Source organism: Passer domesticus, chromosome 8 (genome assembly GCF_036417665.1).
Source record: "Passer domesticus isolate bPasDom1 chromosome 8, bPasDom1.hap1, whole genome shotgun sequence".
NCBI classification, from domain to species: domain Eukaryota; kingdom Metazoa; phylum Chordata; class Aves; order Passeriformes; family Passeridae; genus Passer; species Passer domesticus.
In genome coordinates, this window is record NC_087481.1 from 44,690,528 (window position 1) to 44,712,241 (window position 21,714).

At 64.1% G+C, this 21,714-nt stretch overlaps 4 protein-coding genes across 6 annotated transcripts in view; all 4 read left to right on the top strand.

Annotated features, from left to right (window-relative positions):
- Window positions 1–1,414, top strand: part of HPSE2 (heparanase 2 (inactive)) — a 105,814-nt gene extending 104,400 nt beyond the window's left edge. Inside the window, exons 11-12 of the mRNA XM_064431007.1 lie at window positions 875–1,021; window positions 1,104–1,414. Of these exons, the coding sequence (XP_064287077.1) occupies window positions 875–1,021; window positions 1,104–1,269 (313 nt within the window). The 3' untranslated portion in view covers window positions 1,270–1,414. The remainder of the gene's footprint in view (window positions 1–874; window positions 1,022–1,103) is intronic.
- A 1,171-nt stretch (window positions 1,415–2,585) lies between these two features.
- Window positions 2,586–7,427, top strand: HPS1 (HPS1 biogenesis of lysosomal organelles complex 3 subunit 1). Of its 2 annotated transcripts, none has more exons than XM_064431008.1 (18): window positions 2,586–2,768; window positions 2,855–2,992; window positions 3,078–3,220; window positions 3,447–3,555; window positions 3,756–3,916; window positions 4,010–4,112; window positions 4,213–4,317; window positions 4,410–4,479; window positions 4,583–4,650; window positions 5,204–5,371; window positions 5,446–5,622; window positions 5,692–5,759; window positions 5,894–6,016; window positions 6,118–6,182; window positions 6,378–6,523; window positions 6,655–6,768; window positions 6,895–6,977; window positions 7,210–7,427. In XM_064431008.1, exons 1-18 carry the CDS (start codon window positions 2,670–2,672, stop codon window positions 7,370–7,372), a joined length of 2,103 nt encoding a protein of 700 aa, XP_064287078.1. In that variant the 5' UTR covers window positions 2,586–2,669; the 3' UTR covers window positions 7,373–7,427. The 2 variants fall into 2 exon arrangements, with proteins under 2 accessions (XP_064287078.1, XP_064287079.1); XM_064431009.1 differs by having other exon boundaries at window positions 4,240–4,317.
- A 1,076-nt stretch (window positions 7,428–8,503) lies between these two features.
- PYROXD2 (pyridine nucleotide-disulphide oxidoreductase domain 2) lies at window positions 8,504–13,027 on the top strand. 2 transcript variants are annotated; one of them, XM_064431010.1, is made up of 16 exons: window positions 8,504–8,740; window positions 9,163–9,182; window positions 9,387–9,480; window positions 9,555–9,628; window positions 9,734–9,880; window positions 10,024–10,177; window positions 10,387–10,448; window positions 10,558–10,655; window positions 11,062–11,203; window positions 11,287–11,421; window positions 11,522–11,594; window positions 11,683–11,839; window positions 11,971–12,125; window positions 12,245–12,355; window positions 12,457–12,577; window positions 12,677–13,027. In XM_064431010.1, the coding sequence occupies exons 1-16, from the start codon at window positions 8,569–8,571 to the stop codon at window positions 12,804–12,806; spliced, it is 1,845 nt and encodes a 614-aa protein (XP_064287080.1). In that variant the 5' UTR covers window positions 8,504–8,568; the 3' UTR covers window positions 12,807–13,027. The 2 variants fall into 2 exon arrangements, with proteins under 2 accessions (XP_064287080.1, XP_064287081.1); XM_064431011.1 differs by having other exon boundaries at window positions 8,509–8,740; window positions 12,245–12,351.
- Window positions 13,028–15,849: 2,822 nt separating this feature from the next.
- LOXL4 (lysyl oxidase like 4) lies at window positions 15,850–21,580 on the top strand. Its single transcript, XM_064429488.1, has 14 exons — window positions 15,850–16,123; window positions 16,264–16,442; window positions 16,579–16,790; window positions 17,322–17,360; window positions 17,483–17,714; window positions 17,837–18,020; window positions 18,285–18,439; window positions 18,748–18,915; window positions 19,116–19,278; window positions 19,400–19,643; window positions 19,914–20,029; window positions 20,120–20,256; window positions 20,417–20,528; window positions 20,660–21,580. The coding sequence occupies exons 1-14, from the start codon at window positions 15,850–15,852 to the stop codon at window positions 20,728–20,730; spliced, it is 2,286 nt and encodes a 761-aa protein (XP_064285558.1). The 3' UTR covers window positions 20,731–21,580.
- Window positions 21,581–21,714: the final 134 nt, after the last annotated feature.

The window sequence follows — 21,714 nt, forward strand, 5'->3', positions numbered from 1 at the left end:
GAGATGGGGGCCAACAAGGACACGCTGCCGCAGCTCGGCTTCCCAGGATAGCGGCTCTGGCCGCTGTCACAGCGAAGGGCGAGTGCGGGAATGGCGATGCCCCGATGAAAGTCGAGGCAAGCCCGCCCTGGGAACGGGCGCGGCGGTGCCGGTGCCGCGGCCGCCGGGCAGCCTGGGCACCAGAGATCAAGGGAGTGGATTTCACACGAGGGGCCCCGCTCGGTCGGGTTACCCGCCGGGCCGTGCTGCCGGGGAGCCTGGCCTGGTTATTGTTTCGCTGATAAGGTCTTTGAAAGCACCTCAGCGAGCCGGGGGGGCGGCCACCTCCTCCGCGGACACAAGTTGCTATTGTGGAGGAGGAGAGGCTGTTTCTTTACACAGTCCAGATGCTTTCAACATGCCTCCAGCTCGGTAGGAAACCTTGTCTAGTAACTGACAGGTGCAAAGTGCTTTATAGCCTTTGTTTGGGGCTGCCTGATTAGGCAGGGACAGAGGATCAGTGTCCGGACCTGTCTGTCAGGTGCCTGGGGTGGGGGGCAGACGCCACTCATGCACAGAGCCCCCCTCCGTTCTCAGCCTCCTCCTTGCAAGGTTCGGGGGGCACTCCTGGGACTGACACTCTATCCTTGGCCACCCCCACTCTGGATACCGTGGCAGCGTTCTCTTGTGCCGTGTCACTGCTAGTGGAAAAGGGAGGCACAGTGCCAGGCTTCATGATGGGAAGGTGGCATCTCCCTCTGAAGGGGCAGCAGGATAGTGAATCTGGATGCCTGCACGGGCCCAGTTCTTACAGAGACCCCCAAGCCCCTTCTTGGAGGCGGTGCTCCCTGAGGATGTGGCAGTGCAGCCCTCATCTCCACTCTCCCCTTTGCAGTCACAACTATGTCCGGGGATCCATCACCCTTTACATCATCAACCTGCATCGCTCCCGGAAGAAAATCAAGCTGGCAGGGACGCTGCGGGATAAGATTGTCCACCAGTACCTGCTGCAGCCCTATGGCAAGGACGGGCTCCACTCCAAGTAAGTGAGGTGCTGCTGCCTGGGACCGCCAGCACTGTCCCGTGCTCAGTGCCACTGCGCTGACCCTCTCCTGGTCCCGCAGGTCGGTGCAGCTCAACGGGCAGCCGCTGGCCATGGTGGATGACGGGACTCTCCCCGAGCTGAAGCCTCGCCCGCTGCGGGCCGGCCGCACCCTGGTCATCCCCCCGCTGACCATGAGCTTCTACGTGGTGAAGAATGTGAACGCGCTGGCCTGTCGGTACCGATAGCCTGCGGCCACAGTGGACTCGCCAGCCCCGCTCCTGCCCCTGTGCACTGCCCAGGTCACGCTGCCTCCTTGGCAGCCCACGCAGCCTCGCCGTGGGGCCGTGTTGGGCAGCTCCACGCCGTGCCCTCATCCTCACCCCCAGGATGTCCTCCACCTTGGGGCCACCCTGCTCTGTGACCGCAGAGCTCCACAGCCCTGGCCACCATCCCGCCAGAGCAGTGCGACAGCCAGTTTGCAGGGCCTGCCATCCTCCGTCCTGTGAGCTGCGAGAAGCACCCGGTGCCCGCTGGCTGCAGGGAGGGTTGGGGTGCTGAGCCCCGGTACATCCCGGGACGAACGCCCTCCCCGACCCCTGGTCCCGCTGCCCCTCGGGATGACCCCTCCAGCAGCCGGACCCCTCCCCGCAGGCGGGCGGTGCTCCGGTGCAGCAAGCGCATGGAAGCAGCTCCCTCTGCTGCCGCCGGGATGCCGCCAGCCGGCCGGGCCCGCCGCGGGATGCACCGGGCGGGGCGGGGCGGGGCGGGGCGGGGCGGGGGAGGGCGCGCCGGGGCCGCCCCGGGCGGGCGAGCTCGGGCTCCACGGCGGGAAATGTTGATAATTAAATTATACATCCCGGAGCGGAGAGGCGGGCCGAGAGCGTGTCCTGCCCGGGAGAGCGGCGATGTCGCGGGCAGCAGCAGCTGAGACGCGCCCGGGCGCTACCGGAGGTGTAATAAAGTTGGGCTCTCAACCGCGCCGGCGTCTTCTGTCCGCCGCGGGTCGGGTCGGGCCGGGCGGGTGGGAGCGGTGCCGCTGTCACTCGGTGCGGTGCGGTGTCACACCGTGCAGTGGGGCGGTCACACGGTGCGGTGTCACACGGTGCGGTGCCGCTGTCACTCGGTGCGGTGTCACACGGTGCGGTGGAGTGGTCACACGGTGCGGTGCCGCTGTCACACGGTGCCGGTGTCAGCCGGTGCGGTGTCACCCGCTGCGGTGCCGGTGTCACCCGCTGCGGTGCCGGTGTCACCCGGTGCGGTGTCACCCGCTGCAGTGTCACACGGTGCGGTGCGGTGTCACCCGGTGCCGGTGTCACACGGTGCGGTGCGGTGTCACCCAGTGCGGTGCCGGTGTCACCCGGTGCGGTGTCAGCCGGTGCGGTGTCACCCGCTGCGGTGCCGGTGTCACCCGGTGCGGTGCCGGTGTCACCCGGTGCGGTGTCACCCAGTGCGGTGCCGGTGTCACCCGGTGCCGGTGTCACCCGGTGCGGTGCCGGTGTCACACGGTGCGGTGCCGCGCCGGGCCGCCGGGGGCGCTGCGCGCGTGGGCGCGGCGGTCACGCGCGGCGGAGCAGGAAGCGGCGCGGGGCGGGTGGAGCCGCCCGGTCCCGGTGCCCCGGTCCCGGTGTCCCCCCCGCCGCGGGCCATGCGCTGCGTCCTGATCGCCAGCACCGCGGCCGAGCTGCTCTTCTACTGGGCCGATGCCGCCTTCCTCCGCCGGCTGCGGCCGTCCCACGCCGGGCAGGTGGGGCGGGACGGGCGGCGCGGGTGCGGGAGGGAGCGTGGGGTGCGCGGTCGCGCGTGGGCGCTGACCGGGACAGTGTGGCGCAGGGCCCGGCGCTGGAGGACAGCCTCAACACCCTCTTCGCCCCCCTCATCATTTCCTGCGCCGCGCTGCTGGAGAAGCTCTCCGACACCTATACCTGCTTCGCCACCGAGGGCGGGCGGCACCTCCACGTCCTGCACATGGTAGGGCCGGCACCGGGACCCCGGACCGGCACCGGGGACCAGGAACCCCTGGCCGGCCCCCGCCTGACCCCGCTGCCGTTCGCAGTTCGGGGACTGCCTGTACATCGCAGTGAACGGCGACGGGACGCAGAGCGAGGACGACCTGCGCCGGACGCTCTTCGTGCTGCGGCGCTTGGTGGAGGCTCACTGCGGCCTCGTCACGCTCGACTCGCACCTCATCCGCAAGGAGTGAGCAGGCACAGCCACCGGCACGGGGTGGCATGTCCGGTTGCTGGGGTGGCTGCCCTGAGCTGCCTTCATGCAGCACCGGGGGGTGGGAGTGGGTGTCTCCAGCTGGGACCCCCCGTTTGCAGCAGGACCCCCTGCCTGCTGGGCTGCAGCTGGGTTTTGGTGTGTCAGTGCCACGCAGGGAGGTGACAGCCCCCTGTGAGCTTACACTCTGTGACGGCTGCAGGTTGCGGCCGGCTGATTGGGAGCAGCGGGAGCGCGTGTGGAGCCTGCTGCGGGGCCTGCTGGAGACCTACAGCCGCCTGCGGGAGGAGGACCAGAGCTTTGCAGTGGAGGTACCAATGGTCTGGGCTGCCCCTCGCTTTTGGGGTGTTCCAAGGGTGGGAGGCTGTGTGGAGTCCCGGGATGTGGGAAAAGGCAGTAGGCTGGGGACTTTCGGGCAGCTCCTTGGAGCAATGGAAGCTCAGACCTGCCCCCAGGACTGCAAGGCTGGGGCTGAGGGAGCTCAGCAGCCTGCCCTCCTCCTGCACGCCAGGCCGTGGAGCGGCTGATCCATCCTCAGCTGTGTGAGCAGTGCATCGAGTTCCTGGAGCGACAGGTGGTACAGTACATCAACACCAGCCCCGAGCGTGGCGGGGATGAAGTGGGCCATGCCTTCCTCCTGGTACACACCAAGCTGCTGGCCTTCTACTCCAGGTGCGCCCGGCCCCACCACCCTCCCCAGGGCAGCCATTTGCCCAGGACAGCCATTTGCCCTCCCAGCTGACCCGTTCCTTCTCTGGCCTGCAGCCGCAACGCCAGCTCCATCCGCCCTGCCGACCTGCTTGTCCTCATCCTCCTGGTTCAGGACCTGTACCCCAGTCAGAGTGCTGAGGAGGAGCTTGAACCACAGGTGCTTCAGAGCAGGATTGGGCATGCAGCAAGTCAGGGTGCTCCCATGGGGGGATGCCTTGACAGCTGGGGCTTAGGGGCTTTTTCTCTCTTTTTGAAAGCCTACAGCAGGGAATGTTCTCCCTCAGGGACCCAAGAGAAGTGAGAGCATCCCTGTGAGTGGCCCTGGCTCCCATGGAGCTGCAGAGAAGGACTCAGATGACCAAGTGAGTCCTTGAGATGAGGAGTTGCAGGGTGGGATTGCTGGGAGGGCTGCCTGTATCACTGCAGTCACTGACCCATTTGTTTTTGCTGGCAGGACACAGACGATCTCTCTGTGCCTGAGGTGTACTACACACCTGAGCCCTCACCAGGCCACAACAGTACAGGTGAGTGCCTGGCTGGGCAGCAGCCGTGCCCCACACCCCCAGCCCTGCACGGGCCCCAGGGCTCTGAGGGGGGTGGAAGGGTGCCCTGCCGTGTTCTCTGCAGGCAGCGAGAGCTGGTCAGAGGGTGCTGAGATGCTGAGCATTGGGGAGGTGGATGCTGCAGACGTCCAGGTGAGCACGGAGTCCTGCAACACCTCCCAGCTCCACGCCTCACCAGCCTGTCCCAGTGCCTTTTGCAGATTCTGGTCCTCGTCACTCGTCTCTTGCTGTGCTGCAGCTGAGGGTGCCCTGCATCCCCTGTGTTGTGCATAATTGTGACAGCTCTGATCTCCTCCTCTGAGGCACTGCTTACAAGGAGCTGTCAGCAGAGAGTGGGGCTGCCTCAGAGCAGTCCAGTGTCTCCCTCTGCTGCCGCTGGGCTTTCTGGGCTGCTTCCCTGGTGGATGCTGCAACCCCTCACACACAGCAGCAAACACTGGCCTCCGTTTAAGGCATTTGCAACCTTTGTCTTTGCAACAGTCTTCTTCTTTGCTGCTCCTTTAGGGTCCTTAGGGTCCTGGGCACTTTCCTCACTTCTGATCTTTTGCTACATGGTCCCTCCAGCTCTTTTGGTTCTGTCTTGTCTGGTTGCAGCTTCCAAGGCAATGCTGCATCCCTACAGAGCACTCTCAGTGCAAGCTGTCTCATCCCCACAGGGGACTGAGCACATCCCCTGTCTTCCCAGATGGCAGAGGACTTGCTCCAGACCTTGGGGCCTCTGGTCCCTGAAGCTTCAAACCCCAGAAGGATCTTTCTGGATGCCAGCCTGCGGGAAGGTTACTGCCCCTTGCTGCCACACACCATGCACTGCCTCCCGCTCTGGCCAGGCATCTGCCTTGTGCTACTGACCAAGGTGAGCTGCCTCTGAGGGGAGGGAAGCTGGGTGGGACTGGCTCCTGCCTGACCCACCTCTCCTTTCCCTGGCAGGGCCCCATGACCCAGGTGGCCATCACCTTGTACCAACTGCTGGATGGTTTCTTGGTGCTGGAGAAGAAGCTGGAAGAGGGACCAGAGGTGGGAGTCGCACGCTCCTACCCATTCCTCGCTGAGCTGCGGCAGCGCATGGACAAATTTGTGAAGAAGCTGAGTGGACAGGACATCCAGGTGGGTGTGGGGACATGAGGACCCTGTCCTGTTTCCTCCACAGCCTGACACAGTCCTGTCTCTTTCTAGTTGCAGAACACCTGGTTGGACTTTAAGAACAAGATATTTTCACGGAGTGAACCTGGGAGCTCCCTAGAGTGAGTAGGGGGAAGCCAGGGAAAGTCTCTGGGACAGGCAGGGACCTTTCCCAGCCTGGGGACCAGCCCAGCTGTCCCTGCAGTGCTGAGGACCCAGTGTCCAAACTCGGCACTGTCTGTGTCCCCTGGCTCAGGCTGCTGCAGTCAGTGGCCAACGTGAAGCGGCAGCTCTGCTCCGTGTACCGCCAGCTCTTCCTGACCTCTGCTGGCCACAGCCTGTCCCAAGGGCTGCGGGACCGTGCTCAGAAATTGATGAGGTGAGTGCATGGGGATGATCAGCATCGCCAGGGGGCTGCCCCATTCCCAGCTGTGCTGGGGCTTGTGGGTCCTGGCCTCTCACCGTGCCTCTCCTCGGCAGGGAGAAGCTGCTGGACTGGCGGGACTTCCTGCTGGTGAAGAGCAGGCGCAATATCACCATGGTGTCATACCCATCTCTGCAGCTGGGGACCCAGCCTGCCAACGGGGTGTCCCTAAGGGGGTAGCAGATGTGGGAGTGGGACCCTGTCCCCCGGTACTGGGATCAAGGGGAGGAATGTGGTGGGCAAAGGTGGTTTCCCCGAGGCTCAGGGGCTGTCCTAGAAGGGCATCAAAGTTGTTGGACACCCTTAACTCATCCCACGTACCTGGAGGACTTCCCTGGCCTGGTGCACTTCATCTATGTGGACCGCACAGCTGGACAAATGATGGCACCATCACTCAGTGTGACAGAGAAGTCCAGCTCAGAGCTGGGCAAGGGTCCCCTGGCCACCTTCATCAAGAAAAAGGTACTGCTCATGTGGTGGGTGTGGGATGGGAACCGCAGAAGAGAGTGGGAATTGGAGGGGAATTAGCTAGCTAGTGAACACTAGCTAGACTGCAGTTTCTGCTCAGGCTTCAGGTGCCCCTTGTCCCCCAGGTCTGGTCCCTGATCACACTGGCCCGGCGGTACCTACAGAAGGGCTACACAACACTGATGCTGCAGGATGGTGACTACTGCTGCTCCTACTTCCTCTGGTTTGAGAATGAGATGGTATGTGGGGCCAGGAAGGGCTGAGCCCTCTTTCCCTGGGCAGGGAGCAGGGCTGTAGGCCTAGCCAGCTCTGACTGCTCGGTGGTCCCATCCCAGCTCCTGCCCTCTGCTGTCATCTCTCCCCAGGGCTACAAGCTGGAGGTGATGGAGGTACCAGTCCTGTCTGATGATTCTGCTCCCATTGGGATGCTTGCAGGGGACTACTACAGGTGAGCAGTTGCCAGCCCTGTGGTTTGCCACCAGGGCTCAAAGCTGTGATGGCACACAGGTCCCTGTGAGTGATGCCAGTGCTGTGGTGTCACTGGAGTTGCACCAGCCCATCTCCCAGCCTGGTGCCATGGTTTTGCTGTGTCCTTGCAAAGTGCTTACAGAGGGAAGGTCGTTGGAAGGGGGTGACTGTGTGCCACTGTCCCTGCCAAGCCCCTGTCTTCTCCTCTGCAGGAAGTTGCTGCGTTACTACAGCAAGAACCACCAGGCAGAGGTGGTGAAGTGCTATGAGCTGCTGACCCTGCACCTGGGCATCATCCCCTCCGAGCTCGTGGTCCAGCAGGCCTACGACTTGGCCCGGCGCCTCTGGGAGCCATCCCGCATCCCTCTGCTCTGAGCTGCCTCCAGCCACCCTGGGGCTGGGATTAAAGTGGGTGTGTGGGTGCTCCAGAGCCTGGTGGCTTTCTCAGTGTCTGTGTGCCATGCTGTGGATTGTGCCTGTAGGCAGCAACAGGCGACCTTGCCATCCTTCAGCCTGGCCAGGGCTGGCACTGTCCCTTTGCCTGCTCCCCATGGTTTTCACTGCCACCCAGCAGCCTCTGGGGACAGACAGAGAGGGGGGCCAAGAGGCTGTTGGCAAATCACTGTCTTGCTGAAAAGTGCATTTCCAGAGCAGGATTTATAATGTTAGCTTGGCATTGCTGCCAGGCTTTGGCCAGAGATCAAGATAGTGTAGCCAAACCTGAGTGGAGCGATGGTCTAGGGTGCATCCCCCTTTTCCCTCACCCCCAAATGTAGGGCCCTCAGAGGTTCGGCAGGCTCTGGGGAGGTGCAGCCCATCCTGCACCCCCTTGCCCACACCCAGGCACCAGTTAGCCACAGCTCTGAGCTTAGCTGGGAACAGCACGTAAATCCTGAAGCAGCTTATGTGTTTCCCAGGCACGTCTGGGCTCAGTGCACTGCAAACCTCAAGTACAGCTGGGAATGGGGCCAGCCCCAAGGGACTCACGTAGCCACTGCCCCTTGTTGCTCCCATGCCACTCGCTGGAGCTGGGGACAGCAATTCAGGGAGCACTGGACCATGACAGGGCCTTTGCCCCATCCTGCTAGCTGGAATTTGCCCTGCTGAGCAGTAGTTCTGGATTCAAAGCCAAGCTCATTCCCAAACTGCCCCTTTTCCTGCCGCTTTCAGGGCTGTGCTTGGGGCTTGTCTGCTTTGGGGTGTGCCAAACTCCGTCTGTCCGGCCGCGCTTGGCCCGTCACCGCAGCCGCGTGCCTCTGGATAATCCCTGCAGCACAACAGCAGCAGGGGGAGGGGGCTCCTGGGGAGCTGCTGGCAGCCAGCCGAGCCCCAGGCAGGATGTGATCCCTTCTCAGCCCCGGGCTCGCCTCCGGCCCCGCCGCAAGCCCCGAGCCGGGTCCGCAGCAGCCGCGGGCAGCGCTCCCGGGCGCCCCCGTCCTGAGCGGCCTCCCCGCCTCCGCGAGGCGTTCCCGGCCCTGGCCCCGTCCCCTCCCCTGGCCCCGTCCCCTCCCCGTGCCCGGGAGCCCTGCGGAAAGCTCCGCGGTGAAAGCAAAGTCCGGGCTGGGGCGGCCATGGCCGGGCGCTGCGGGGCGAGGGCGGCCGCGCTCCGGGGAGCTCTGCTCCGCCCGTCCCGCTCCCCGCAGGGATGGCCTCTGTCCCTGGCGCCGGCAGCAGCGCGGCTGGCCCATGCCGGGGCTGCTGCCCAGCTGCAGCGGGAGTACGACGCGGTGGTGATCGGGGCAGGTAACAGAGAGGGGAGCGGGAGTCGAGCTGCGGGCAGGCGGCGGGGACCCGCATCTGCCCTCCCCCAGGGCAGGCGGCAGAGGAGCAGCTAGGTGGGCACCGCAGTAGTGCTGGACGCATTGCCAACCCCCGGACTGCTCCTCATGCCTGGGACAACGCAGGGGTGTGGCACAAATTGCAGCTCCCCAGCATCAGAGCACTGTGGGAGCATCTGCCCTGGGCATTTCTGTCCCACTCTGCTGCACCTTTAGGGGCAGGGCTGCAGGGCTGGGGGAGGATGCTCCTTGTCACCTGTGTCCCTGTGTCTAGAGCCTGTTACCGGGGTGGCTGTCACAGCCCCACGCTCCAGGCATGGCAGGGTGCCCGGTGCTGTGGGGCCATCACCAGCACTGGGCTCTGCCCATCTCCCTCTCTTCTTGCAGGGCACAACGGGCTGGTGGCAGTGAGTACCTAGAGGGGCGTGCTGCCTCTCCTCCACCCACAGGGACTGGGAAGGGTCTGTGCTGTGAGCAAGGGAGGGCTTTGGTGGCAGTGTCCATGGGGCTGGGGCTCCCACAGGCACTCCCTAGTGAGGGGGCACCGTGTGAAGAGGGTGCTCACGTTGGCAGTGCCATCCAGCAGGGCAGTGTGGCCATGCTCCCCACAGGCTGCCTACCTGCAGCAGGCAGGGCTGCGCACCGCTGTGCTGGAGAAGCGTCACGTGCTGGGCGGCGCGGCCGTCACCGAGGAGATTGTGCCAGGTATCCCTGCGTGCCCCTTGTCCCCCTGGCCAGCCCTGGTGGTGGACGTTCCCCACCACCTTCCCGTGTTCCAGGGTTCAAGTTCTCCCGGGCATCGTATCTGCTCAGCCTGCTGCGACCACAAATCTATGCTGATCTGGAGCTGCAGGTAGTGGCACCCACCCTTTGCAGGGCTGCTGGCAACTCCCAGCATGCAAGCAAGGGGACCCTGCTGCCAGGCTGTCCCTGTACTGGGAACATCCCTGTCTTGCAGCGGCACGGTCTGAGGGTGCTCCCACGGGACCCCTACTCCTTCACCCCACTGCTGGAGGACAGGAGCCGTCCTCGCTCCCTTCTGCTGGGACATGACATGGCCCAGACTCAGCAGCAGATTGCTCAGTTCTCCAAGAAGGATGCCCAGGTACCACCAGGGGAAGGTACCTGGCACGGCAAAACCCACGAGGGGCTGCCCTGCCCCTGGAGTGGCAGGGATGCTCCTGGGGGGGGTATCCATTGCACCCACCATGGTGCAGCCCTTGTTGTCCACCCTCTGTCCCCTTCCAGGCCTACCCTGAGTATGAGGCATTCATGGGGCGCATGGTGTTAGCCCTTGACCCACTGCTGGATGCCCCTCCAGTGGATACAGCTGCCCTGGGAAAGGGTTCCCTGCTCCAGCAGCTCAGGAACTTGCAAACCCTGAAGCCCTTGCTGCAGGCAGGTACATCTGGGATGCCAGGGAACCCCGATAGCAAGGGGTTTGCCAGCACCTGGGGCGGGCAATGCAGAGCCTCCTGAGGAGCCCAGTCTGGGCCAGCAGGTGAGCTCTTGCTCATCTTGGTGCCACTGACTGACCTCCAAAGCCAGCTGGGCACCAGCAGCCAGCCCTGGCACAGCCATGCAGGTCTCACAGCAGCTCTCCACCCCCAGGGCTGGCACTGGGCCGGCAGCTGCCCCACTATTACGAGGTGCTCACAGCTCCCATCTCCAAGGTGCGTGCTGGCAGTGGTGGTGTGGAAACACTCACTCCTCTCCTGCCTGCCAGGATGCTGCGGCAGCTCCTCACCCCAAGCCTGGCATGCTCTCTTTCTCCTGGGCCAGATCCTGGACCACTGGTTTGAGTCAGAACCTCTGAAGGCAACTCTGGCTACTGATGCTGTGATTGGAGCCATGGCCAGCCCACACACCCCTGGCAGTGGGTGAGGGACCCTTCCCCCTGGGGCTCATCCTGCACTGTCCCCCCTTGCCATGCTCTGTGCATGGCTCTGCTGCACACCCATGCCCCGTCCCCCTGCCTCTGCCTCCCGCTGCCTGCTCAGCTTTGCCAGGTGCCTCAGGGGTTGGTGCTGGGCAAGGGGCTGCCCCCAGCCCTGCCATTTGGCTCTCCTGAGCGGCCCCCACCTATCCCTTCATGTTTGGACACCTCTGTCCCCGGGCTGGGCTGAATCCTGGCTGGTGTGTGCTCCCTGCAACTGAGTTTACATCCCATGAGGTGGCATGGTCCCATGGGGGGACTGTGGGGGCTGTGGCACCATCCTCACTACCCATGCAGGGGACAGATCGGTCCCCTCACCCAGCAGCTAATCCAAGGCCCTACTGCTGCAGGTACGTGCTGTTGCACCACGTCATGGGTGAGCTGGAGGGACGGCGGGGGGCCTGGGGCTACGTGGCAGGTGGGATGGGAGCCCTGTCCCAAGCCATCGCCCAGGCAGCGGCTGCCCGGGGAGCCCACATCTTTGCTGAGAAGGTACGGGCTGTGTGGGAGAGGGGCCCATCCCTGCAGGCAGCAGGGGTGCTCTTGGTAAAGTCCTGTCCCCTTCACGTGCCCAGGCAGTGTGCCACGTGCTGCTGGGCAGGGCCGGGGAGGCGCAGGGTGTCGTGCTGCAGGATGGGACAGAGGTGAGGAGCAAACTGGTGCTGTCCAACGCCTCCCCCCAAATCACCTTTCTGGAGCTCATTCCTCAGGTATGGAGCGCATGGGGCTGGTGGGGGCCTGGCATGTTGGAGCAGCCCCATTCTCACTGCCCCTGACAGCCAGCCTCTGCACCCCTGTGTCCCACCCTAGGAGCGGCTGCCGAAGGATTTTGTCCAGCGGATCCGGCAGCTCGACACACGCTCCCCTGTCACCAAGATCAATGGTAGGTACCAGCAAGGACACTCCACTGCCATCCCTGCTGGAGGAACACTGGTGCCAGACCCCACTTCATCTCCCCACCCCATGCCCAGTGGCGGTGGATCGGCTGCCCAGCTTCCTGGCTGCCCCCAATGCCCGCGACGGCCAGCCCCTGCCCCACCACCAGTGCTCCATTCATCTCAACTGCGAGGGCACCCAGCTCCTGCATCAGGCTTTCACTGAGGCTGCCCACGGGCACCCCTCCAGCAGGTAGGAGCCTGTCCTGGCACACCTTGGTGCGCTGGGGAAGGGAGGGGACAGTCACGGCTGGGGATGCTGGGGAAGGAGTGTGGAGTGGCTGGGTGCCCCTCTGCCTGCCCAGCTGGTGTGCTGCTCCCCAGGCCCATGATCGAGCTCTGCATTCCCTCAGCGCTGGACCCGGGGCTGGCCCCGCCAGGCTGCCATGTCGTGTCCCTCTTCACGCAGTACACCCCGGCCACGCTGGCAGGAGGGCAGTCCTGGGATGAGCAGGCCAGAAATGCGTATGCAGACACGGGTACGTAATGCACACAGACCCCAGCAACACCCGTGGGCAGAGCTGCCCTGGAGCTGCACTGGAGCTTGCTACCATGTTCCCCCAGGCTGCTCAGCAGTAGTCCCTTCATCTTTCTCTAGTGTTTGACTGCATCGAAGACTATGCCCCAGGCTTCAAGGCATCTGTCATTGGCAGGGACATCCTGACACCACCAGACCTGGAGAGGATCTTTGGGCTGCCCGGTGGAGTGGGTACCATGCATGTCAACTCTGAGCATCACTCTGGTGCCAGTGCTGGTGGGCACACGGGCCTGGCCTGGGCACAGCTAGCTCACACAGAGCTCTGTTGGCAGAACATCTTCCATGGAGGGATGTCTCTGGACCAGCTCTACTTTGCCCGGCCAGCACCATCCTACTCTGGCTACCGGTCCCCAATTCCTGGCCTGTACCTGTGTGGAAGTGGAGCCCACCCTGGTGAGCAGAGCTGGGAGCCAGGACCCTCATAGAGGCCTGCAGAAGGAAGGGACTTGTGGAAGAAGTGCACCAGCATTCCCCATTTCTCCTTTCTTGCAGGAGGAGGAGTGATGGGAGCAGCAGGACGCAATGCTGCCCAGGTGGCTATCAAGGATTTCAGGCACCTCTGATGAGATTGGAGAAACTGACTTCACCAACACAGGGTTGTGACAGCAGCGTGCCCTGCTGATGCCATGCAGAGCCCTGCTCATCCCCAACTTGATTCCCCAGCACTTCAGGGCAGCAGCATCTCCTGAGAGCTGGGTGTAGGCTGGCAGGGTCCCCTGTGCTCCCGGCTGCTGCTGTCACCTTGAGCAGGTGGCTGCTCCCAGCCTGCCACAGCCGGCTCTGGGACCCTGCACGACCATGGCAATCCTCACTCAGCCCCTGCCTGTGCCCATGGAAATAAACCCTGGCCCGGGCTCTGTCATGAGCACTCTCACTGTGTTTTTTGAGCAACTCATGCAGCTCCTACTGTGCTATCCACACTTGCTGGTAATGCAGCCTTGGGGGAGCTGCCAGAGAGAACAGGCACCTTTCAGAGTAGTGAGCAGGGACAAACAGCCCCTCACCCTGTCCTTTCTCATTGGTGCAGGCTCAGGTGCATGCAGGGCTGTTTGTATTGAGTTCCCCAGCTCCGGGCAGGTCCGGACCATCCTAAGTGCTGAGAACAAGCAGGGGTCTGCCTGGATAGTGCTTTGGTAGCTGCAGTCCCCAGCTGTCCTCAGTCCCCCGGCTCTTGGTGGCTGTGTGTGCAGCAGACACGTGCCCAGCAGCTCGGAAACCGCAGGAGCCAGGAGCAGCAGCTGCCCCTCGTGCCTCACACATGCTCCTATTCCCGACGGAAGCTGCCTGCACGTGTCCTGGCTCCGTCCCTGCGTCCCCAGGGCAGATGTTCCGTGCTGGCCACTCCTCAGCCACAGCAGGCTCGGGGTGTGCCCCTCACCCGGGCTGCTGCCGGGAGCCGCTGGCTGCAGATTACAGAGCTCACATCCTCTCCCTGCCCTCTTCCTCCGCCGGACAATGCTCCCGATTCAGCCGCCCGCCTCGCCTCTCGCCGGGCCCTAAATACGGCGCTGTCAGGGTGAGCTGCTGCACCTGAGCTGGCTGAATCAATATTGACCGGCCAGGAATAGTCCCGCAGCCCTCTGAGAATAGCCCCGCACGCCGCCCACAGCTTCCCGCGCACGGGCTGCCCTGCCGCCGCCGCCTATTTTTAGCTGCTGCCATTGCTGGCTGCTCGGGATTGCAGGTGCTGGCACCCAGTGAGCCCCGAGGGAGACGAGGGGCTCGCTGGCTGACACCTCAGGGCACAGGGGACACCTCCAACCCGGTCACAGGAGCGGCGGGACACAGCGCCGGTGCTGGCGGGTCCCAGAGGTGGCGGAGCCCAGCAGCCCCCTCACCCCTCTCTTCTTGCTGTCCCCAGGAGCAGAGCTGGGAGCGGGACCCAGCACCCGCCTGCTCTGCATTCCTGCCAGCATCTGCCGGGGGAGGAGTTCGGGGGAGGCTCCTGGCTTCACACTTAAGCAATTGATCTCCAAAACGTCGAGACGAATGAGTCACGGGCTCCACTGCTGGCCCCAGCCCTGCCCTTCCCCAGGGCTTTCCGTGGCCCCCATTCTGGGGCTGGCTAGGATCAGAGGCTTCAGGACGTGCCCTGACCCCGGCCGAGGCAGAGGGCTGGGATGAGAGTCCCCTGCGACGGGGACCCAGAGCTGTGCATCCCTGCACGCCCAGAGGTGCTGGAGGTCCTTGCGAGACGTGGCGATGAGCTCACGGGCTATTCCCGGCCGTGTTGATCCTGGCTCCTCCCGGCAGGATCCGGCTGCTTTGACTCCAAACAAACAGTCCGGTGGCCACCGGCACATTCCTGGCCGGTCCCTGGGCACGGCCGGGGCACTGGGTTTCCTGTTTATCCCCATCCCACGGCGGGGCACGGCGGGCGTGTGGGCAGCAGGGTGCCCCGGGGACTGGCGGCACCCCAAGCCGGAGGCTGCTCCCGGGGCAAGCCGGGGTGGGGGGCATCACCCCTCTCCACGTCCCACGGAGCGGGGCTGAGCCTGGGGACCCCCACAGCCAGCCTGGTTTATGGATGGCACAGGTGATGCCCCAAGCCCCGGGGAAACTGTGCTCCGGGCTCACGGTAGCATCCCAAACCCTGCCGTGTCCCCCCCGAGCCCTGGCCCCGCTGCAGCACCTCCCGGCTGTGCCTGTGCACCCACTTGAGCTGGAGCTGCAGGGAGTGTCCCCGGCACAGCAGCTCGTCACCTCCAGAAAGTCCGTGCTGTGCCTGGCCGCGGGACAGCCCAGCGAGGGGACATCCCTGACCGAGGCCGTTTGGACGCGGGGGAGGTCCAGCCTGCCGGCAATCAGGGACTGTCCGGGACAGCTCAGATCCTCCCGGCTGGGAAAGGACGGGGTTCGGGACAGGAACAGGTTTGCCCCCGTGTGCGGTGAGGCAGAGCAGGGCCGGGGGTGGGCAGGGAGCAGGGCTGGGCTCCGGAGCAGAGGCGGGGAGGCGGGGGGCCCCCTCGGGTCGGCCCACCCCGCCGCACCATAAAAGCGGCTGCAGGCGGTGCCCGGCGGGAGGCAGGAGCTGCGGGATCCTCTGCTGCCAGCGCTGCCGCTGCGGCCCCAAGCCACCACCGTGTCCCTCGCCACCGCCTGCCCCGCACCGCTGCCGTCCCGCACCACCATCCCTTGCCAGGGTGAGTGCCAAGGTGGCCCCGGGAGGGGAGGTCTGGGTACCCGGAGGGGGGTCAGCAATCCCACCAGTGCTCTGAATGAGGATGCAGGGGAAGAGGTGAGGTGATGGGGACAGGGCTGTGTGCGAGATGGGGAGGAACCCTGGTGTTCAGTGGAGAATCCAGGTGGAGGATGAAAGGGGACTCTGCGGGGCCCTCACCCATGTCCCAAAGCATGAGGCAGACAGGAAGGAACAAGAGCACAGGGCAATGTTCGTGGGGCTGCCCATGGCTGTCAGTGCCCGGAGGGCTGTGCCAGAGCTGGGTGGCCTGCTGAAGAGTGTAGGGCTGGGGTATGCTGTGAGTATGGCAGGGACCAGCCCATGCATCCCCCACAGCACGGGGACAGGGATGTCACCACCAGGCAAGAGGGCATGATATCCCTCCACCATTGCCCAGGGGGGCTACAGCTGCACTCCCACTCTGCCATGGTCCCCAAGGACTCATTGTTGGTCTGTCCCCAGGCATCCCACCCAGAGAACGACGATGGTGATGCCAACTGGTGCAGGTCACATGCTGCTGGTGCTGGTGCTGTGCTGGGTGTCCCCCAGCAGGCAGGAGCCAGCCCCGGTGCAGCTGCGGCTGGGGGGACCACGGGGGCCAGCTGGAGAGGGCCGGCTGGAGGTGCTGTACCAGGGGCGCTGGGGCACCGTGTGTGACGATGGCTTCGACTTCCACGCGGCCACCGTGGCCTGCCGGCAGCTGGGATACACCGCAGCCATCACCTGGACCCACAGTGCCACCTACGGCCAAGGGGAAGGTAGGGGGCAGGTGGGGAGTGGGGCAGGGGGCCCTGAGAGGGCAGCGTGCTTCCCGCTGGCTCTGGGAGCCTCCCCACAGCGCTGTGGGTGCAGAGCTTGCAGGACACGCTGCATGGGGCCTGTGATGCTGTGTCCCCAGGCCCCATCTGGCTGGACAACGTGCGGTGTGGGGGCAGCGAAGGCTCCCTGGCAGAGTGTGTCCACAATGGCTGGGGCGTCAGTGACTGCCACCATGGCGAGGATGCTGGTGTGGTGTGCTCAGGACAGCGCCTGCCTGGCAACTCCCCCCAGGCTACCACCTCTGGTCACCTGGGAGAGGTGAGTGGGGGCCCATGGCATTTGCCTATGTCCAGGCAGTTGGAGCAGGTCCCACTAACCCTTCCCCTGGCCCCTTTTCTGAACACTCTGCCCTCAATGCTGGAGCCCCATGCCCACCCCATTCCCACTGTGGCAGGTGTTGGGACTAACCCTGGAGGAGGTGCGGCTCAAGCCCATCCTGGCACGGGCCAAGCTGAGCATGCCAGTGATGGAGGGTGCTGTGGAGGTGAAGCACAACGGGCGCTGGAGGCAGGTGTGTGATGCCAGCTGGAGCAGGAACAACAGCCGTGTGGTCTGCGGGATGCTGGGCTTCCCCCGGGAGAAGCACATCAACACCAGCTTCTACCGGTAGGGACATGGGACACGCGCTGCACCTGGGCACGGGGGGCAGGTGCCAGGCTGGACACACTGCGGGGACAAGGGACTGGGGGAGTGTCAGAGAAGGGCTGCACACGTGGGTGGGTGTGCGAGGTTCTGGTATGGCCTGGCCGTGCCTGGATCCCCTTCTTAGGACTTTGACAAGGGTTAGAGTTGGGCTCAGCAACATCCAGAGGTCTTTGGGGATGGTCACCATCATGGCTGGCAAAGTGTGGGAGAAAGGAGAGGAAAGACAAGTGTCCCTTGGTCCCTCCCATCCTGTCGCAGGCTGGAAGTATAAATACAGCCTATAATGAGCCCCTACCAGTGCCAGGAGTCGCACAGTCCCGCTGGGACACATGGTACAGACGGGCTTGGCACAGTAATTGCCAGTGGGAAGAGAATATGACGTACCCTGGGGTCTCCATCTCCTGCCAGGGAGGGCAGAAATGATGGGGCAGGGGGTTCAGAGTTGGGCAGTGTCAGCATGCTCTCTCACCTCCTGGCTCTGTACACCCACAGAAAGCTCTGGAACAGGAAGCTGAAGGACCCCAACTCCAGGTAGGACTCAGCACTGTGCATGGTGGGCAGGGCACCTTGAATGGGCACCCAGCATAAGCATTGGGTGGGAGAGAGTCTCTGGCACCTGAGCTGACCCTGGCCCTGCTCCTCTCCCTTGGCAGCCTGAAGACCCTCAGCCAGAAGAACAGCTTCTGGGTGCACAAGGTGCGGTGTCAGGGCTCAGAGCCCCACCTGGCCCACTGCCCTGTGCAGATGGCCCCACCAGCCCCCCGCCAGCACGCCTGCCCCGACGGCATGCACGCCATCGTCAGCTGTCTGCCTGGCCCTGCCTTCCAGAAGGGCACGGGCAAGGGCAAGAACAAGACTGCCCCAGGAAAGGTGAGCCCTTGCAGAGTTGCACACCCTCTCCCACCGACAGAGTCCCAGGGCTGGGCAGCACCCAGCCAGCCCATCTGCACTTGAGGAGGGGGCTGGCAGTGTCCTGGGGGTGCTGACTGGCTGCTCTCTGTACCCAGGTGCTCCCAGTGCGGCTGCGAGCGGGCACCCACGCTGCCGAGGGCCGGGTGGAGGTGCTGCGCCACGGGCAGTGGGGCACCGTGTGTGACAAGCAGTGGGACCTGGCTGCAGCCAGTGTGGTGTGCCGGCAGCTGGGATACGGGACAGCGAAGCAGGCCCTGGTGGGAGCCCGGATGGGACAAGGTGAGGCAGGTGTTACAGCATGGGCTTGGGAAACCTCTGGGCTTGGAGGGGTACGATGGGGAAATCAGCTGGTTTAGTGTGTCCTGATGGAGAATCCTGGGATGCTCACACAGCTCCAGCCTGCCCTGGCATGAGGCCACCCTGTCTGCTCCTGCCATGGGCAGCCCCATTCCCATAGAGAATGCCCAGACCAGGGGAATGAGATGAGGGTCCTGCTCCAGGATGGTTGTGGAGCAGGGAGCACTGACCCTTCCTGTGCTCCAGGTCTGGGACCCATCCATATGAGCCATGTACAGTGCACTGGCCGTGAGCGCTCCCTGGGCGAGTGTCGCTTCCAGGATGCTGAGCAGAGCGGGTGTCGGCACGAGGCCGACGCTGCTGTCCGCTGCCACGTGCCCCACACGGACTTCAAGAGCCAGGTGAGTCCCTGCCGCCTTCCCAGAGCCTGTTGAACCCCAGCCCCCTTGCACAGTCCCTGCTCCCCAAGCCCTGTGCCCAGTGTGTGCTCAGAGCAGCTCTGAGGTGACCCGGGGTGGGGGGACACAGAGCAGTGCCCTGATGGGGTTCTGCAGGGTGATCTGGTGGGAACACTGGTCTTGTAGGGAGAAAGGAGGAAGAGGAAGATGAGGGAGATGTTCAGCTGGATGTGCGGGCTGCTCGTCCCATTGCAGTGTGGGGTGGGAGAGCTGGCAGTCTGTGCCACATTCCATTCCCTCTCTGCCAACAGGTGCGGCTGGCCGGGGGCCGCAACCCCGAGGAAGGCGTGGTGGAGGTGCTGGTGCCAGTGCAGGGGCAGCTGCAGTGGGGTGCAGTGTGTGGTGCACAGTGGGGCCTGAACGAGGCCATGGTGGTCTGCAGGCAGCTGGGGCTGGGCTTTGCCAGCCATGCCCTCCAGGTGAGTGGGGCACCAGCCTGGGGCCAGGACTGCAGGGGTCCTGCAGGGTGGACAGTGTGGGCATGGTGTGGCCAGGGGCTCTGGGATGGGACAATGGGGGGACAAATCCTGGTGGCAGTGTTGGGGTAGGAGAGGAGGCAGGGGAGGCAGGTGGGCGCTGGCAAGGACTGCTCCAAGCACTGTGCTCCTCCTCTGCTCAGGAGACGTGGTACTGGGCAGGCAGCCCCGATGCCAGCCGGGTTGTGATGAGCGGGGTGCGCTGTGCCGGCACCGAGCTGGCCCTGCAGCAGTGCCAGCGCCATGGCCCTGTCCACTGCCCCAGCGGCGGGGGACGCTTCTCAGCAGGGGTCACCTGCACTGCCCGTGAGTAGCAGGAGCCCGTGGGGCGCTGCTGGGAGGGGGCACCCCCCTTCTCCTGTAGGAGAGTAGGGGGTGCTATGAAGGGGATGACCTTCTCAATCCCCGCTGATCCCCTCCATGCCAGACGCCCCAGACCTGGTGATGAATGCCCAGCTGGTGCAGGAGACAGCCTACCTGGAGGACCGACCGCTGGGGCTGCTGTACTGTGCCCATGAGGAGCGCTGCCTCTCCCGCTCTGCTGACAGCATGCAGTGGCCCTATGGCCACCGCCGCCTTCTTCGCTTCTCCTCCCAGATCCACAACCTGGGAAGAGCCGATTTCCGACCGAGGATGGGGCGGCATGCCTGGACTTGGCACCAGTGCCACCGGTGAGTGGGCCACAGGCAGGGGCTGGCAGGGAGCTGCCCTCTCCTTGGGCCAGGCAGGGCATGGTGGCACCCGTCCCCAGGAGGCTGTCCCAGCCGGGGTAATTGACAGCGTCTGAGCCAGCACTGTCATTACGGCTTTATTTGGCTTCAGGGCTGTAATTTGCTGAGTCCCTGGGTGCTGCCCTGCCGGAAGTTCTGCCGGGGTTGCCTGGGCCAGCTACGTGCTCCCTGGCCGGGCATTGGCCCTGTGCTCAGCCCCTGTCCCCACAGACACTTCCACAGCATCGAGGTCTTTACCCACTACGATCTGCTGACGCTCAATGGCTCCAAGGTGGCCGAGGGGCACAAGGCCAGCTTTTGCCTGGAAGACACCAACTGCCCCGAAGGTAGGTGCTAGCTGCAGAGCTGACAGTAGCCCCGTTCTGCTCCCCAAAGGGGCTCTGTCTGTGCCTCCCTCACCTCCCTCCTTGCTGCAGGCCTTCAGCGACGCTTCGCCTGTGCCAACTTCGGTGAGCAGGGGGTGAGTGTGGGGTGCTGGGACACCTACCGCCATGACATCGACTGCCAGTGGATTGACATCACCGATGTGCCACCAGGCAGCTACACCTTCCAGGTATGGGGATGGAGGGACTGGGGAGTCTCCTCCATGAGCACAACAGCATCCCTCGTGCTGCACATCAGGGTGCTGCTCTGTACCCTGCTGTGCATGCCACAGCCCTGCCTGGCCAGGGCATAGCAGAGGTGCTCCCAGCCCTGCCCCTTGCCCTCCCCAGGTGGTCGTGAACCCCAAGCATGAGGTGGCTGAGTCGGACTTCTCCAACAACGTGATGAGGTGCCAGTGCAAGTATGATGGGCAGCGTGTCTGGATGCACGGCTGCCACACAAGTAAGGAGGGACGGAAGCATAGGGGCTATGGCAGGCAGGGTGAGGGAAGTGATGAGTCTGAGGGTGTCACAGGTTTCTTGTGCCACCCCTCACACACACACCTACCCCCACAACAACATCGCTCTCCCCAGGTGATGCCTATGGTGCCGACGTGGTGAGCGATCTGGAGAGACGGGAGCGCCTGGCCAACAACCTCGTGTGAACCCCTGGCATTGCCGTGGTCCCAGCAGCGCCACGGGAGAGTCCAGCTCCCACACCCCAGCCCCTGTGCCCTGGCAGCACCAGAGTGAGCTCAGGGACTTGCAGACTTTTGTATTTATTGATGCTGCAGAGGAGGGAGATGAGCGCCAGGGCTGGCGGGGAATGCCTGGGGGTGCCCAGTCCCGTGCTGCCAGCGGGATTTGAGAGTGGCCCAAGTACTGCAGCAGGCCTCACCCCCACAGCCCCAGGGCCCCCCAGGACAACTACCTCAGCCTGCCCAGCCCCCCAGTCCAGCAGACTCAGGACAGTCCCCAGCCAGCCATGCACCAGTCCTGTCTTCAATAAAGGTTCTGTGAGTTGGGAGCAGGGTGCTGTGCTGTGGAAGAGGGGCTACTCCTTCACCATCACCTCCTCCTTTCCCTGCACTCTTTCCTATTAGGATCATGAAGCCAGTCCCCAGCTGGGAACAACTTGGTCTAGGCAATGTGTCCCCAGCTAGGCAGTGTTCCCTCTGTGCCACCCAGGGCCACCAACTCCCTGGCTGCCTGCACGTGGCTGGCATCAAGCAGCTCTGGCTTGCCATCAGTGGTCCCTGTGGGCCAGGACACCCTGGCCCTGAACTGGCTAACCCTGTGCGTGCAGAAAGACCCAGCCAGCTCTGTGGCAGCACGGGCTGGCAGCCAGCCCAGCAGCCACAGTGTATGCAGCTGACATGCTGGGCTTTCCCAGGCTGTCCTGGCAGCTTCCCAGACATGGGAGCTGTGGTAGGGCCACTCTGTCCCTCAAAGCCCTTGCTCCTGGGCACAGTGTGGGGACACAGGGAACACTGTGCCCTCGCTCTCTGTTTCTCACCTCCCGTGGTTTCTATCTTTTTTCTTACAACAGGAAATAAAAGGGAATGTCACCAACACACTCTGTACTGTCTGTTCCCCAGTTCGCCAGCCACGGGGCAGTGCCACCCCTCTCCTTGCACACCTCTGTCCCT

What these genes read in the sequence shown, in the direction of transcription:
- HPS1 (XM_064431008.1), top strand. Translation starts at nt 2,670, where the DNA reads ATGCGCTGCGTCCTGATCGCCAGCACCGCGGCCGAGCTGCTCTTCTAC. An exon ending in AGAAGGACTCAGATGACCAA is followed by an intron (nt 4,318 to 4,409) that starts GTGAGTCCTTGA and finishes TTTTGCTGGCAG; the next exon opens with GACACAGACGATCTCTCTGT. An exon ending in CGTGCTCAGAAATTGATGAG is followed by an intron (nt 6,017 to 6,117) that starts GTGAGTGCATGG and finishes TCTCCTCGGCAG; the next exon opens with GGAGAAGCTGCTGGACTGGC.
- PYROXD2 (XM_064431010.1), top strand. Translation starts at nt 8,569, where the DNA reads ATGGCCGGGCGCTGCGGGGCGAGGGCGGCCGCGCTCCGGGGAGCTCTG. An exon ending in CCCACATCTTTGCTGAGAAG is followed by an intron (nt 11,204 to 11,286) that starts GTACGGGCTGTG and finishes TCACGTGCCCAG; the next exon opens with GCAGTGTGCCACGTGCTGCT. An exon ending in TTCTGGAGCTCATTCCTCAG is followed by an intron (nt 11,422 to 11,521) that starts GTATGGAGCGCA and finishes GTCCCACCCTAG; the next exon opens with GAGCGGCTGCCGAAGGATTT.
- LOXL4 (XM_064429488.1), top strand. Translation starts at nt 15,850, where the DNA reads ATGGTGATGCCAACTGGTGCAGGTCACATGCTGCTGGTGCTGGTGCTG. An exon ending in CTGAAGGACCCCAACTCCAG is followed by an intron (nt 17,361 to 17,482) that starts GTAGGACTCAGC and finishes CTCCCTTGGCAG; the next exon opens with CCTGAAGACCCTCAGCCAGA. An exon ending in AGACACCAACTGCCCCGAAG is followed by an intron (nt 20,030 to 20,119) that starts GTAGGTGCTAGC and finishes TCCTTGCTGCAG; the next exon opens with GCCTTCAGCGACGCTTCGCC.